The following is a 13,565-nucleotide window of genomic DNA, read 5'->3' on the forward strand; positions in this document are numbered from 1 at the left end:
ATATATTCACATATATGTATATGTAGTTGGAAGGTGTAGGATCTGGCCATGACATAGATGGTATAGAATAAGGGGTGGATAAATTAAGGCTGTTGTGAATGGTACTCCCCAATTCAGTGCACCCACTGAGATTCTCTCAAACCACAGAACACTCCCTTTTGATCCCCTTTCCCTCCCCATTCCCATTGCAGCAGGATGGAGTTGAGAATTGGAGGCACAGAAAGTGAAGATCACGAGTTGAGACCAGAAAAATTTACTGGGAACAGCAATGAGATAATAAAATGAGCAGTAACAGCAACAATTTTAATAGCAAAGGGTATAAGAAATTATTCACATGGACAAACATTCACGATAATAGACAATACTGGAAGGCTCCTTCCACCACGTTTTTTCAACTAGAAGGAAGCCCTTCTCCTCAAGGAGTCCCTTTCCCCCACCCCTGTCAATGATGTGAGGTGGTATAAAATAATCTCCATGTCCTGGCCATGGTCCCTCCTGGCTACTGCAAAAATTAACCCTATCCTGGCCAGAATCGGGACAGAGCCACACAAACAAACCTGAAGGGTCAGCACATAGTTTTCAGTGGAAGTAACTCATAAGATTGCCTTCAAACCAAACAGACAACGCTATCTTAAGTCAGCTCCACATTTACTCCCACCACTGCTGTGCTACAAGCACACTGTCTTGCCTGAACTCCAAGTGCTTGGTCATAGCAGATAAGTTACAACCAGTAAGAGATAACAGTAGCAAGGGGTGAGACTTCAATTCCCTTGATTACACCATAGAGCACTTTAGTCCCCAGCAAGGCCACAGGCACAGCAGGACTACTTGTGGAATAATCACTGTAAATAAGGATGTGGAACAAAAGCATAAATATGAAAAATTGCAGCAGCTGGTCACAGTGACTTAGGAATATCATATCCCTCCTGCCTCTTCTGATATACTGAAGAATTACAACCTAATACAGGCATGAGATTATGACCAAAATGTGCTTTAATGCTACTCATTTATGAAGAGAAACGACAATTAATTAACTATCATTAAAGAAAGAAAGAAAACTTTTGGAATGTCGAAGATGATACTCAGAACAGCATCCAGTGCTTTTTCTTACACACAGTTTCATGGTTCCAGCACACACACAAAAATGCTAATTCTTTTTTAACGCTCTTATTTCCCTGCAGATCTCTGTTTACACATTAAGGAAAATATATCTATTTTTTTATATGCTAAAACAGTGAAACAAATTGCTCTGAAAAAGAAAGAGAGGTCCTGCTGAGTATGTAAATATATGGAAAGAGATGTGTACTCTTTACAGACTGGCAAAATCCCAAGTTTTTGCAATGAGTAAAGTAAAAAAATTAAGACTTTTGAAACTCGCAAGCAGGATTAAAAAAACCACAACCAATTATATTTCTGCCCTGAAGAAAGTTGGTAAAATATTCAGGCATGCATAAAGCAAAGTAAGGCACTTGTCGGCTTTCATTACGATCAATAAAAATTGTCAGTTCATTAGCATATCATTAGCTACCCTGCTGTTTCCAAAGTGTTAACACGTAGAAATATTAATTTGCAAATATATAATATCCCAGAGTTCTGAGGCTCTGACTCCCTGCATAAAATAAGAATTTCAGATAGGCAACTCCAATATAACTTCTTCCTTTCCCCATGTAGCTATAAACATATGTTTACCATCTGTGGAATAGTGGGAAGCAGCTGAGGTAAAAAACCAACAGCTGTAGAATAAAATAATGCTATCAATTCCACTTCCCAGTGACAGCTCAGCTGCTGGAGGATGAAATGTAGTCCAGGTTCAGAGCAACTCTCAGACCATCATTTAACTTAAAAGTTAGCTTTTACCTCTGCCTCACAATTAAAATTGTTAGTTGCTACACTGAAACAATTTTAGCATAAAATAATTGTCCTAGCTTGTTAAAATCTGGGGACTTTGAGGAGAGGTCCTCAGAAAAAGACAACTTGTAAAATTGTCTTAGGAACTGACAGCTTCAAAGGGAAACCGAGTGGGTGGTAAATCACCTTGGCAACAAATCCATGCCCAGATTGAGGATAGGCAGATTGGCCTATTGCTGCACTATAGACTCCTTTCACACATAAACACTTGTACTGTGCCTTCTAATCCAAAACTGGAATAAATATCAGAAACTTTTACTTTGTAAACAAGCTGTTTACCAACTGTCCGCTGTTTCTACAGTTCATATTTCATGAGTGTGTGATAACTAAGTGGAAGTATCTTGTTGACTATTGCTTTTCTTCTTCATATGTCATTTCATAAGTGCTTACCTTAAAGAAACCATGTTTCCTGTTTCTCTGTCCGAGCCATAAACTGCTTTCAGGTGTCAAATTCATTTCTGGGGGATCAATGACACGTTCATAAATCCTGTAGAGGGAATACATTGCCATTATTTTGAGTTTTGCCATCAAATTGTCTTTTTCCTCTGAAAACTTTCAGAATCAGTATACAATAAAAGATGGAAAGTAGAACCAAAAAAAAAAAAAAAAAACACCATTAAACCCCAATATTAAACAAAATACATATCATTGATAGTGATGAAGAAAGTATATTAGAACTTTAAAAGCACCCACCATAGTAGGGAAAATAATAAAATAGGACTGTCCTAGTCTAGGGATGTCCTTCAAACTCAACCATCCACCCTGGAGAAAACATACAATCATACAGAAGATCCAACTAGATCCAACAACCCTTTGGGAATTTCAGGCTGGTTAGAATTCTGAATGGACTGCACAAAGGAACTTTATTCCACACTACTACACTACTCCCATGGCTTCCTTTTCTTCTGGATTTGTGTTATGCATCCTTGCACATGGACCTTTCTTCCCTCATAGAATTCACTCAGCCTGGGCGCTCACGTGTGGTGCCACCACTGCCCATCCAGCTGGTGTCTGTCACCAGCACAGGTCTGGCACAGGATGAGACCTCTTTATATATGCTTGGCATCCAACAATAGCAGCAAGCAATACAAGCTCCATAAGCAACCTTTATGTACCGCATAAACTTGCACGTGACTGCAGCAATCTGCATACCAAATTTCAGAAATTAATTTGTGAAAAACTGTTGTAAGACAGAATTTTTAAATCAACAAAGTATTTGGAGTTTGAAAAAGGTTTTGCTTGGGGGTTTGTTTGTTTATTTTTAGAAAAGCTGCAATGAAGTTTCCATAACAACTCTTCCAGGAACACAGACCACTACAATGATATCATCATTTCAGAACATGAAAAATTCAAGGCCAGAGTTACTGACCTTGGATTCTCGTAACGCCATGTCACATCAGAGGGAGCCATGAACTCACTGCTCCATAACAAAACCAGCATGCTTAATCAGGATTATTGAGAGGATGATGAAATCTGTTTCCATTACTATCCAGCTCACAGGGAGTATGTATTGCTGTGTAATCACACCAGCGTGACAGCCAATAAAAAAGACTCTGAACACATCCAGACCTTCAGCTTAAAGAGGGGAAATTATCTGTAGTGAAACTATTTTTCTTTAAAGTTACGGCTATAAAACAAACATGAAAAACAAACACCAAAGAAAAACACAATCAACCCCACTCATTGCACAGTTATCTTCACAATTCCACTGCGAGTGTTTCTAGCACAGGTTCACCAGTGTAATCATTCGTTTTTCACACTGTAAGTTGCCACGGGTATTGGGTTTGCATTGCAAGGTTTTGTTCTGTGAGAAGTGCCAGAAGCTTTCCCCATCTCCAACAGAGCCAAAGTCAGGCTCCAGGATGGACCTGCCACTGGCCAAGGCTGAGCCCATCAGGAATGGTGGTAACACCTCTGGGAAAACATATTTGAGAAGGAGGAAAAGTTACTGCACAAGAGCAGTCGCATCCAGAGAGAGGAGTGAGAACACGAGACACTCAGGACAGTGCAGAATGAGGGGGAGGAGGGGCTGCAGCCTGTGGTAAAGACCATGGGGAGTCAGCTGTGCCCCTGCAAGCCCATTTCCCATCCCCCTGTGTCATTTGAGGGGAGGAGGTGGAGAAAAATTAGGAATGAAGACAAACACAGGAAGAAGAGAGGGGTGAATGGTAGGTGTTCTAATTCTCATTTCTCTAATTTAATTAGTAAGAAATGCAACTAATTTCCGCAAGTCGAGTCTTTTTTGCCTGTGACTGATCTCTCCCTGCCCTTATCTCGATCCACAAGCCTCTCATGACATTTTTTTCTCCCCTGTCCAGTTGAGGAGGGGAGTGACAGAGCAGCTGCGATGGGCATTTGGTGTCCAGCCGGGGTCAAACCCACCATACCACGTTATTAGAAAATTCATATATTTGCAGAGGCCTAGAATAACATCCCAGTATTAAAGAACTTCCAGAAAGGTTGATAAAGTTCTTTATGTCAAAGTACAAAGAGTCATATATTGCACCCCCTTTTGCTTATCAAGAAAAGCAGTAAACCATTTGTCAAAACCAAATGGAAGTAATCTATAAAACTAAAAGCAAACATATTATTTTTTTTAAGAGAAAAAATGAGGAAAATCTTAAACCTAAAACAAAATAGTTACATGAAAATTACAGCTTAAGAATGCAAATACAGGACTCAGAAGACTTCTTCTAATACTATTAATTTTATTGTTGAAGTTTATTATAGGAATTTTGCATGTACTATCTCTAGCAATATTTTAAAGTGTAAATAGACTTCTTCTGCCACACCTCATGCAAAATCTACTGAGATGCAAAACTGCTGCAAAATTCTGAATGAGGAACCAAAAATTGATATGCTCCTTGAGAGCATGTTCACTGAATTGCACTTTCATATTAGGAATTTATCTTTGTATTTATAACACAGCTTTATTCATGATTTTGGTTAATAATGAAATGTGAAATTTCTCATCTCCTAAAGACTAGTCAATATTCATGAAAGAACTCCATTTCTGCTAACGGATAAAATCCCAGTGCTGACCAAGTTCAACAACACTACTTATTGAAGAATATTTGATTTTTATTCACCTGACCTAGTTAAAGTTGATGAAGATACTCTACAGTATCTCTGTGCAATTGCATATTAAAAAAAAAAAATCAAAACCTAACTGACATTGTTATATGACAGTTCAACAATAGCAAGTAAGGAAGACAAATCAGAGACTGAAGCAGCTTATCTTTTCAGATTTTTTAACAGTCTTTCAACCTATGTGGAAAGGGCTCTATCAACCTTTTTTCCAGAGGCTCTTAAGAAAGTGCCATTCACAGGACACAAAAGCTCAGGATTCCCCATATTCCTCTACTGTTCACCCTAATTTGAATTACATTTCTGAAGCAGGTATTTACCTTAAATCAAGGGATTAATTAATGCTTGGTTTGTGCCTTATTCCGCATATGTCTGAAAGACTGGTTTGTTTTCTTCTCATAAGATCTGCCCATGGAGTAACAGGCTAAGGATTCAAGAGAAGGTATGAGATGTAAATCAGTCCTTGATTATCTTCCTATGTCAAAACATGTTTTGGTTGCCACTATCTGGTTTGCAAACAATGTGAACTTACTTTATTACTGTACACTGTTAAACACTAGCAAAAAAAAAAAAAAAGCCCCAGCAAGCATACACACAGCTTATTGCTAATCCTATCAGCTCTTCTATACTATTGGGAAATAAAAAGGTCAAAAAGCACATCAGCCAAAAAAATACAAATCAAACCCAAAGAAAACAAATAAACAAAAACTCACAAGGAACATGGTTCACCATATACTGTTTCTTCAATGAAAAAGAATTAAAATTCCAGTAAGACTGAAAGACACTAAAGAGCTGTAAAACAGCTAAACAAAATAATACTAGAACTACATGGATGAAACTTTTTGAAACCTCAGCAAACAGGGCTTCACCAGCTACACACAATAGCAGCTGATAGCCAGCAGAGCTGACTGAGGCACAGTGGGAGCAGAGCCAGGAACTGGACCCATCTCCTGCCTGCCAAGCTCTGGTTTAAATTACAAAAACATGGTAAGCAGTGCTTTATTCCCAGAAAAGGTTTTTGAGGAGGAGAAGGACTTCATGGGTATCGAAGACAGCCTGTCAATACAAAATAATTACAATGGCACGTGCATTAGTAATTGGGAATAGGCTTTTACCCATGTTAGCACTACTCATGCATGTACATTGCAAATCTATCAAATATTAGTGGTCATTCAGGTGGTTTTTCCAGGGGCTTCCACATTTAGACAAACCCATAAAGCATGAACATTCTCTAATATATTTCAAAGTGCAATTAGAAAAGTTACTACTTAAAGGTGAGGTTCACTTATAATTATTGCTTGTGAAGTGGGAAAAACCCTTGCTCTGCTTCCCTTCCAGTATTGGTTTTCTTTGGAAGGAAAGTAGGTTTCAGGCTGAAAAAATATTTTTGCTGAATAGAAACAAAATAATCCTCTTTTTTGCAGCCACATTAAGCTTCCACATCACTCACTTTCCCTTGCTTGGCTTTCTGGGCTGAGGTGTGTCACCTTCTCTGGCTTTACACCTGCTTGACCAATACTTTGTATTTGGCATATGAATAGCTGAATTATACACCTCCAGTTTATGAAGTGCTGGTCTAGAGCTCCTTGGAGAACAGTTTTCAATACATTTGGCTTTGATACCGACACAGAAATGTGCAATACACTTCACAAGAAAAGGAATGCTCAGAAAGAGGACTCCAGGGAACTGTGGTCACTAAAACTACTGCACACTGAATAGCCCCTCCAACATGAGGAGATCCAGGTCTCCAGGTTAATGGAAGCTCTACTACATACTTCAGACTTTCAGATTTATGATTGCTGCATTCACTTCCCAAGAGAAAGCTTGATTTGCCCCTACTTTATGCTGATATATTTCAAAGAAGCTAAACCATAAAACTGGAGTAATAACAATGAACCAATCCTACTGTCTTGAAATGTTCATGCTCAGAATACATTCACTAACCTCTCATCCTTTTACCAAAATGCAGTAAGAATGTTAGTAGATAAATACCCATGATATTCTTGTGTTTTGTATCCATATCTCTACCCTATCTGCACACTTTATTAAATATTCTTATGCAATCCTCGGGAACACCTTTCTCAAGGACTCAATCCAAAAAGGTGTCTCTGCCATAATGAAGACAATATGCAGAAAATAGAAAATCTATAAAATAATCAGTGAATTTCTGAAAGGAGGTATATCTAAAATATTTGCACACTAATACACATACACACATTCTTCTCTGCACAGAAGAAGAAGTGGTCTAGAAATCAAGCTCTGTTGGACAAGGAGACAGTTCCCTTCCACATATTCAATATAAATTATTTTTAGCATCTTTAGAATGTGTAAATATACAACAGTTTATTGTATATGTATATAATACATGATGGTAGAACAGGGAAATATCCTCATTTTACACATGTGCAAACTGAAACACAGAAAGACTGATTAACCAAGATCACAAAGACAGAGTCTTTCCCCAAGATCTGAGCCATTAGACCAAGCATGACTGAGGCTTAGCTGCCTTACACAGTGGGTCACACTCCCTCTGGAAAAAGAATGACATAGAATTGTCTCTTGCAGTGAAGATGATTTCTTACACATAACTTTTAAAACCAGAATTTAACACAAGGAGAGTATTTCCACTTTTGTGGAGATGCAGCTCTACTTCACACAGACAGTATTGGCCATGTCAGAAGCATTTTCAAAATTACTGAAATATTTAGCAGAACATGAAAATAAACTTTATGTCTGCTCACATTAGAGTACATCAGCCAACACAGACTGATCAGGAGGTGCAACTGCCTAAAATTCTGAACAATAAAATAAAGTGCAATTCAACAGTCACTACAAAGCAGCACACCAAATCATGACATTTTCAAATTCTTTCAGGTCTAAAATATGAATGGGTTACTAATATAGGAACATGCCTTCTCCAATTTGCAGGCTAGATAGGAAAACCCCAAAATTAGCTCACTTGGTTAGAGCATGGTGCTAATAACACCAAGGTTGTGGGTTTGACCCCTGGACAGGCCAATCATTTAAGAGTCAGACTCGATGATCCTCATGGGTCCTTTCCAACTCAGAATATTCTGTGAAATCTGTGAACACACACATAGTCCTAAACTGCATTAATCGGGCTTGAACCAGGTTTAGACTTGTGAAAATATAAAAGCCCAGGGTTTCCTTTGCTTGGGGTCCCTCCTCAAAGGCACCCAGCTTGAGCTGCTATTTTGTTATTTAGTTATTGCACCAAGATTAAAGTATTTGAAGGATCTGGACTTCTGTGACCCTGCTGTGGGAAACCTGGGGTCAATCTGGTAGGGAAACCTGGTCTGACTGCGTGACTGTGGTGTGTGCAGGGAGTCAGGCAGGGCACTCATCAGCTCACTGGAGCTGCCCACTGTGAAGAGGCCCCAGTCGCAGCCCGGGTGGTGTGGGTGTGACTGCCAGAACAGCTGCTGGATGGTCAGACAGGGCAGTTTTCTCAGCATTAGTTTATTAGCAGTACACTTCAGAAACTAATAGCTGCAGCCCAAATATCCTTGTGACTGAGGCATGGCAAGAACTTCCCTTCTCAGTCCCTGGTCTCTATGAATGCAAGAACAGGCTTTTTTTTCCTGATATGGCTGCCATAGGTACTCTGTTGAAGCTATAAATTTCCATGCAGAGAACAGGTGTTGAGTTCATCACGCCCAGTTTTAAATGTCTCCAAAGTTTATGCTTACAGTGGAGCTAGTTCTCTAGACTCATTTAATGAGGAGACCTAAGCGTTTCTAGGGTGTGATTCATCTTACAGTAAATGAATCACTCTCTGAAGGCCCCTCCAACAGCTGCACAGGAGCCCTTCCTGACACCAGGGTGAATCATCAAAACAGATTTTTGCAATTCAAAGCCTGATCCTCAAAACTGTCACTCTTGCAACCATTCATTACCCTGTACACATCCATCTAGATCTTCAGATCCTTTAAATACAGTGATGGGTATGGAGAAGTTCTGTTCATGGCAGTCTTTGAAATAGCACTGACAATGTCTGAAAGGCAGAGGAGAGAAAGATGTTCCCCTGTGTTTTGCATCAGTCTTTCTCCTAATCTAATTTGCAGAGGTGTTGACCACCTTTGACAATTGCTAATCTCTGGGTGAACCTTCAAAAACTCAGTGAACCTAAAATTTCAAATGAGAGGCCTCCTAACACAACCCATTGCATAAAAATAACCAGCTGCTTCAGAGTTTGTCCAACATGTTTTCTGAATCTCAGCTCCATAAAGAAACTGATTATATCAGTCCTGAGCCTTAGGATACAATATTGGCATTTGTATTTATATCTATTCTTCCAGAAGGATTAAGAACTGATTTTAAAAATAAATATTAGGATATCTTTACATATTTCTCTTTCAACCCATTTTCTATATGCTTCCCTATGAAAATGTGTCAATACCAATGTGATTGGATTTTCTTGATAGTATTTACAGATAGGATGCATTATTTGACATGCATTCAGTTCTGGAGCAACTTTAACTGAATTATTCATTCAGTTTCCAGTGTTTGGTTTCATAAAAATAAATTGAGGGAAATTCTGGGTTTTTTTGTGCTATCTCCTCTGTCATAGTATAGGAGTTCACAATCACTTAACAGAGGAAAGCAATTTAGATTAAAATCTTGGGGTTTGAAGGAAACCTTTTCTTATTTATCTTTGAATATACATAGTAACTGCCAAGTATTTAATCAAAAGTTATTGTTCAGCTCTGGGAGAAAAAAAAAATAGGAGGTGTCCAGTAATAGTAGATGTTAGGTAAAAGACTCAGGAGTGCATGCTCAGTTCTCTTCAAGCTCTGTCAGCCAAATGATTCCATTGATTTTCCTGTACAATCACAGAGATTAAGTTAATGTACTCTATTTTTCACTTTGATTAATTCAACTACAAATTTAAATTAAAAAATAAAAATAAGAAAATAAAAATATAAAAATAAAAATTTATCTAAATATAACTGATAAAAAAAAAATCTCTTTTTTTTTCATTCAGAAGAAATTCAAACTAACTTTGGAGACCCTATAACACACAGGAGGAAAGTAAACAAATGCAAGTAAAGATGGTTAAAAAAGCACATTTCACTGTCAGGTTTGAGGGTTTATTCTCCACATATAAATGGAATAAAGGTAAATTCACAGAGATATTATCTGCCTGTGTGGGGCTTTCCTCACAAAACACAGTAGGTTTTTCAGTTTCCTACAAGGTTATCAATGAATTTTAGCAGTACTTCTTGAGCACTAAACTAAAACCAATCACCATTATTGATTCAAAGTAAAGACAGGACCCACTGAATGACAACAGTGAAGGGCAGAAATCCTTCTTTCTCAGAGTACTATGCCTGTGTAGTGTCTTTCAGCTGGAGATTCCGAGGTAGATTCCAAAACTTTACAAACAAGGTCAATATTACGACCTTTACTCTGCAAATGACAAAACAGACACAAACGGTTCCTGACAATAACAGTCTTAAGAGTGTCTAAGCTCCAGGCTAACAGCCTGTCTACAAGGCTGCAGTGTTTACCCATCTTCATTAAAAAAAGCAGTTCTGAAAGTGCAAAAAAACCCCAGAAAACAGGTTGAGTCAGACTCTAAGCAGAAATAGAAATTTGGTTGTTTGCTTAAGATTTTTCAAGAGTTGTAGGGAAAAAGAATGATGGCAAACTATGAAGTCAACTGTGTCTTACCTGTGATGGATCCAGAGTGGGACCTTTAAGATCAAGACAGGTAGTTTGATATCCAAATGGTTATTGTGTTGCTCAGCTTTGGCAACTGTACTGCCTTTGGCTAGGACAGAGTTAATTTTCTTCACAGCAGCTGGTATGGTGCTATATTTTGGATTTGTGGATAACAAACCCACGTTTCAGCTAATGCTGAGAGGGGCTTACACAGTGTCAAGGCCTTTTCTGCTCCACACACCGCCCCACCAATGAGTGGGCTGGGGGTACACAAGGAGCTGGGAGGGGACACAGCCAGGACAGCAGACCCCAACTGACTTAAGGAATATCCCATTCCATGTGACATCACACTTAGCAATACAAGGTGGGCCAAAGGAGAAAGGGAATGGGGACATTTGGAGTTATGGTATTTGTCTTCCCAAATAACCGCTATGTGAGACAAAGCCTTGTTTTTCCAGGAAACAGCTACTTACCTTCAAACATCTCAATATAGAGTTGAGAGCTACATGGATCAAATACCACTTTTCAAACAAATTTCTGACTCTCCAAAGTTACTTTGGTATCTTTTTACCACTTGTGAGTAACTATCACTGTCTGATTCCCAGAGCATAAAACATATAGCTGTAGGTTTTTTATCATGCACACAAGTATCCACTACAGTCAAACACACTTATAAATGAGGACAATCTAAAACTCACAGGGTCACTAAAAGGCACCCTTTAACCTCACTCAGCTTTGAAGCTCAGGTTCTAGACCAGAACACTGAATAAAGCAATCGGTTAACAAGAAAACTAAAAGCACAGCACACTCATTTGTTATCATACCAAATATCATACCAAAACCCCATCTCAGATGAACCAAATGTTCAGAGTACATCCCAGATGCCAAATAGCAAACCAAGTCTCAGCAATTAAAAGCAGATTCTAGAAATAAGAGGAAGAAATTAATTCAATGAATTTTTTCAAGATTTAAAAAGAAAAGCTCCTCTCCCACAAATTAAGCAAGAAGTCCTTAGAGCAAGATACGTATGAGATTTGAAAACTATATCAAAATATCTGCAAAACAAGTAGTAAACAAATAGGCCTATCTTGCATCAGAAAGCAAAAGGGTAAAAATGTGCATCAGAGTAATGGCACAAAGAAGCACTGATACTTAATGTCTTGCAGCAAAATTAACGCCAAAATAAAATTCTACCAGACCAAAGAGGTAAAACCATGGTTACATGGCTTATATCATCTCCAATTTGTCATGAAAAAATAAATTAATAAAAAAAACCCTAATATTGCTTTTGGGGTTTGTCACAAGGCATTTGTTGAGTGAGAACTGGCAGTGCTGAAATTTTTGCCTGCTCTATAAAAGGGATGGGCCAGTCCTTGTCCCTGTAGCACACAGGTCTTCACAGCTGGCAGTTACAGCAAAACCTGAAGCACAGTGAGTTTACAGCTTCCAAACATATATTCTTCACAAAATATATGCAATTTTTGTCTTTCCTGTCTCATGCTCCTCTCAACCCCAAAGTTAATTTACCCAGTAAAATAAGACAGGTGCAACTGCAAGAAGAATCGAGCTTTTGATTCTGACTCCTTTCTGCACTCCTGCAAAAGATAAATTTAAAATCAAGCCAGCCACAAGCAACCTTTCTATTAAACAGATTCTTCCTCCCCCCCTCCAGAAATGCATCTGCTGAGAAGTTAATTGCTTTACGGGGTATCTCATCGTAGAATCATCTCATCAAGGGGTTCATGTCATCACTAAATGATTTGTATGTAATCATAAAATAACCTCATCCATATTCCAGAGCCAATTTCCTGCAGTGACTGAAGGCAACTGCAGGCTGAGGATCTCATACTTTACCTTGGCTGTCACGCTCATGCCAAAGCCCTGCCAGAAGTGCTGTCTCAGCTCTGTGCAATGGCACTCAGCTCTCTCCAGAGCTGCCACTCCTCCCCACTACCCACTGGGAGAGGGAGGACTCACTCACGGAGCGCCAGCTCATTCCATGTTCCTCAGCTGTTCCTGCAGGTTCATCGGATAACCCACATCTCCATTCTCCCATGGCATTTTTCAACTGCCTGGTTTAGTCTTGGGAGTTTGAAAGACAACATTACGCTCTCTCCATAATAACTAATTGGCCATGACTGAGGAGGTATATGAAACACAGAGTAAACATAGAACAAGCCATTATATTGGTTCTAAAATTAAGTTTAGATGGAAACTGCCAGCAGACAGGCAGAAAAGCACCCTCCAGGGACAGTACATTTCTCACATCTGACATGCACAGGAGGTGAAAGCATGGTTGTGCTCAAGTCAATGAACGTTCTCACTCAGGCTTCACTGGGGCCAGTGTTGTCCCCAAGTGATGCTGCACAGAACACCTTTCAGCAGAGTTTAAGGTGGTGTGACAATCAGAAATTTAGCTCAGGCTGAGGAAGTCCTTCTAGTTGCCTTAGTTGGCAGTGCTAGTTAATTGCTTTCACTACTGACAGGCTGATGAGAATGCCACTAAAATTGCAGCTTAATTAAGTAATGCAGCTTCAGCTGATTCTTTCATTTACTGACTGGTCTCAGATACAAGAATAAGTTATAGGACTAGAAAGTGCATGTTATCTTGATCCTATACTGAGGATTAAACTATAATCTTTCTCCTTACTGCTCCTTGGACGTATCATTACATTGCTAATACAGATCACAACAATGCTTCTTCATAACATTAAAATATTTGAAATGGAAGCAGAGGCAAATATGTGATATTTTTTTTCCATAAAAAACCTTACACCACCAAAACCATAAAACTACCTCAACCAGTTGACTGAATACTTATCTGTGTAGAAATGGAGCATTCCTCAATTCCCAGAAATGCCTCACCTTCTGAAGCATGAGACTGG

General features: G+C 38.9%; 1 protein-coding gene across 4 annotated transcripts in view; it reads right to left on the reverse strand.

Annotated features, from left to right (window-relative positions):
- NELL1 (neural EGFL like 1) overlaps positions 1 to 13,565 on the reverse strand; it is a 279,771-nt gene that overhangs the window by 218,431 nt on the left and 47,775 nt on the right. For all 4 annotated transcript variants that reach the window (XM_027662212.1, XM_027662213.1, XM_027662211.1 and 1 more), the window contains exon 5: positions 2,299 to 2,395. In XM_027662212.1, coding sequence (XP_027518013.1) covers positions 2,299 to 2,395 — 97 coding nt within the window. The remainder of the gene's footprint in view (positions 1 to 2,298; positions 2,396 to 13,565) is intronic.

This window comes from Corapipo altera, unplaced genomic scaffold (genome assembly GCF_003945725.1).
Source record: "Corapipo altera isolate COAL_440 unplaced genomic scaffold, ASM394572v1 RXGC01000072.1, whole genome shotgun sequence".
Taxonomy (NCBI): Eukaryota; Metazoa; Chordata; class Aves; order Passeriformes; family Pipridae; genus Corapipo; species Corapipo altera.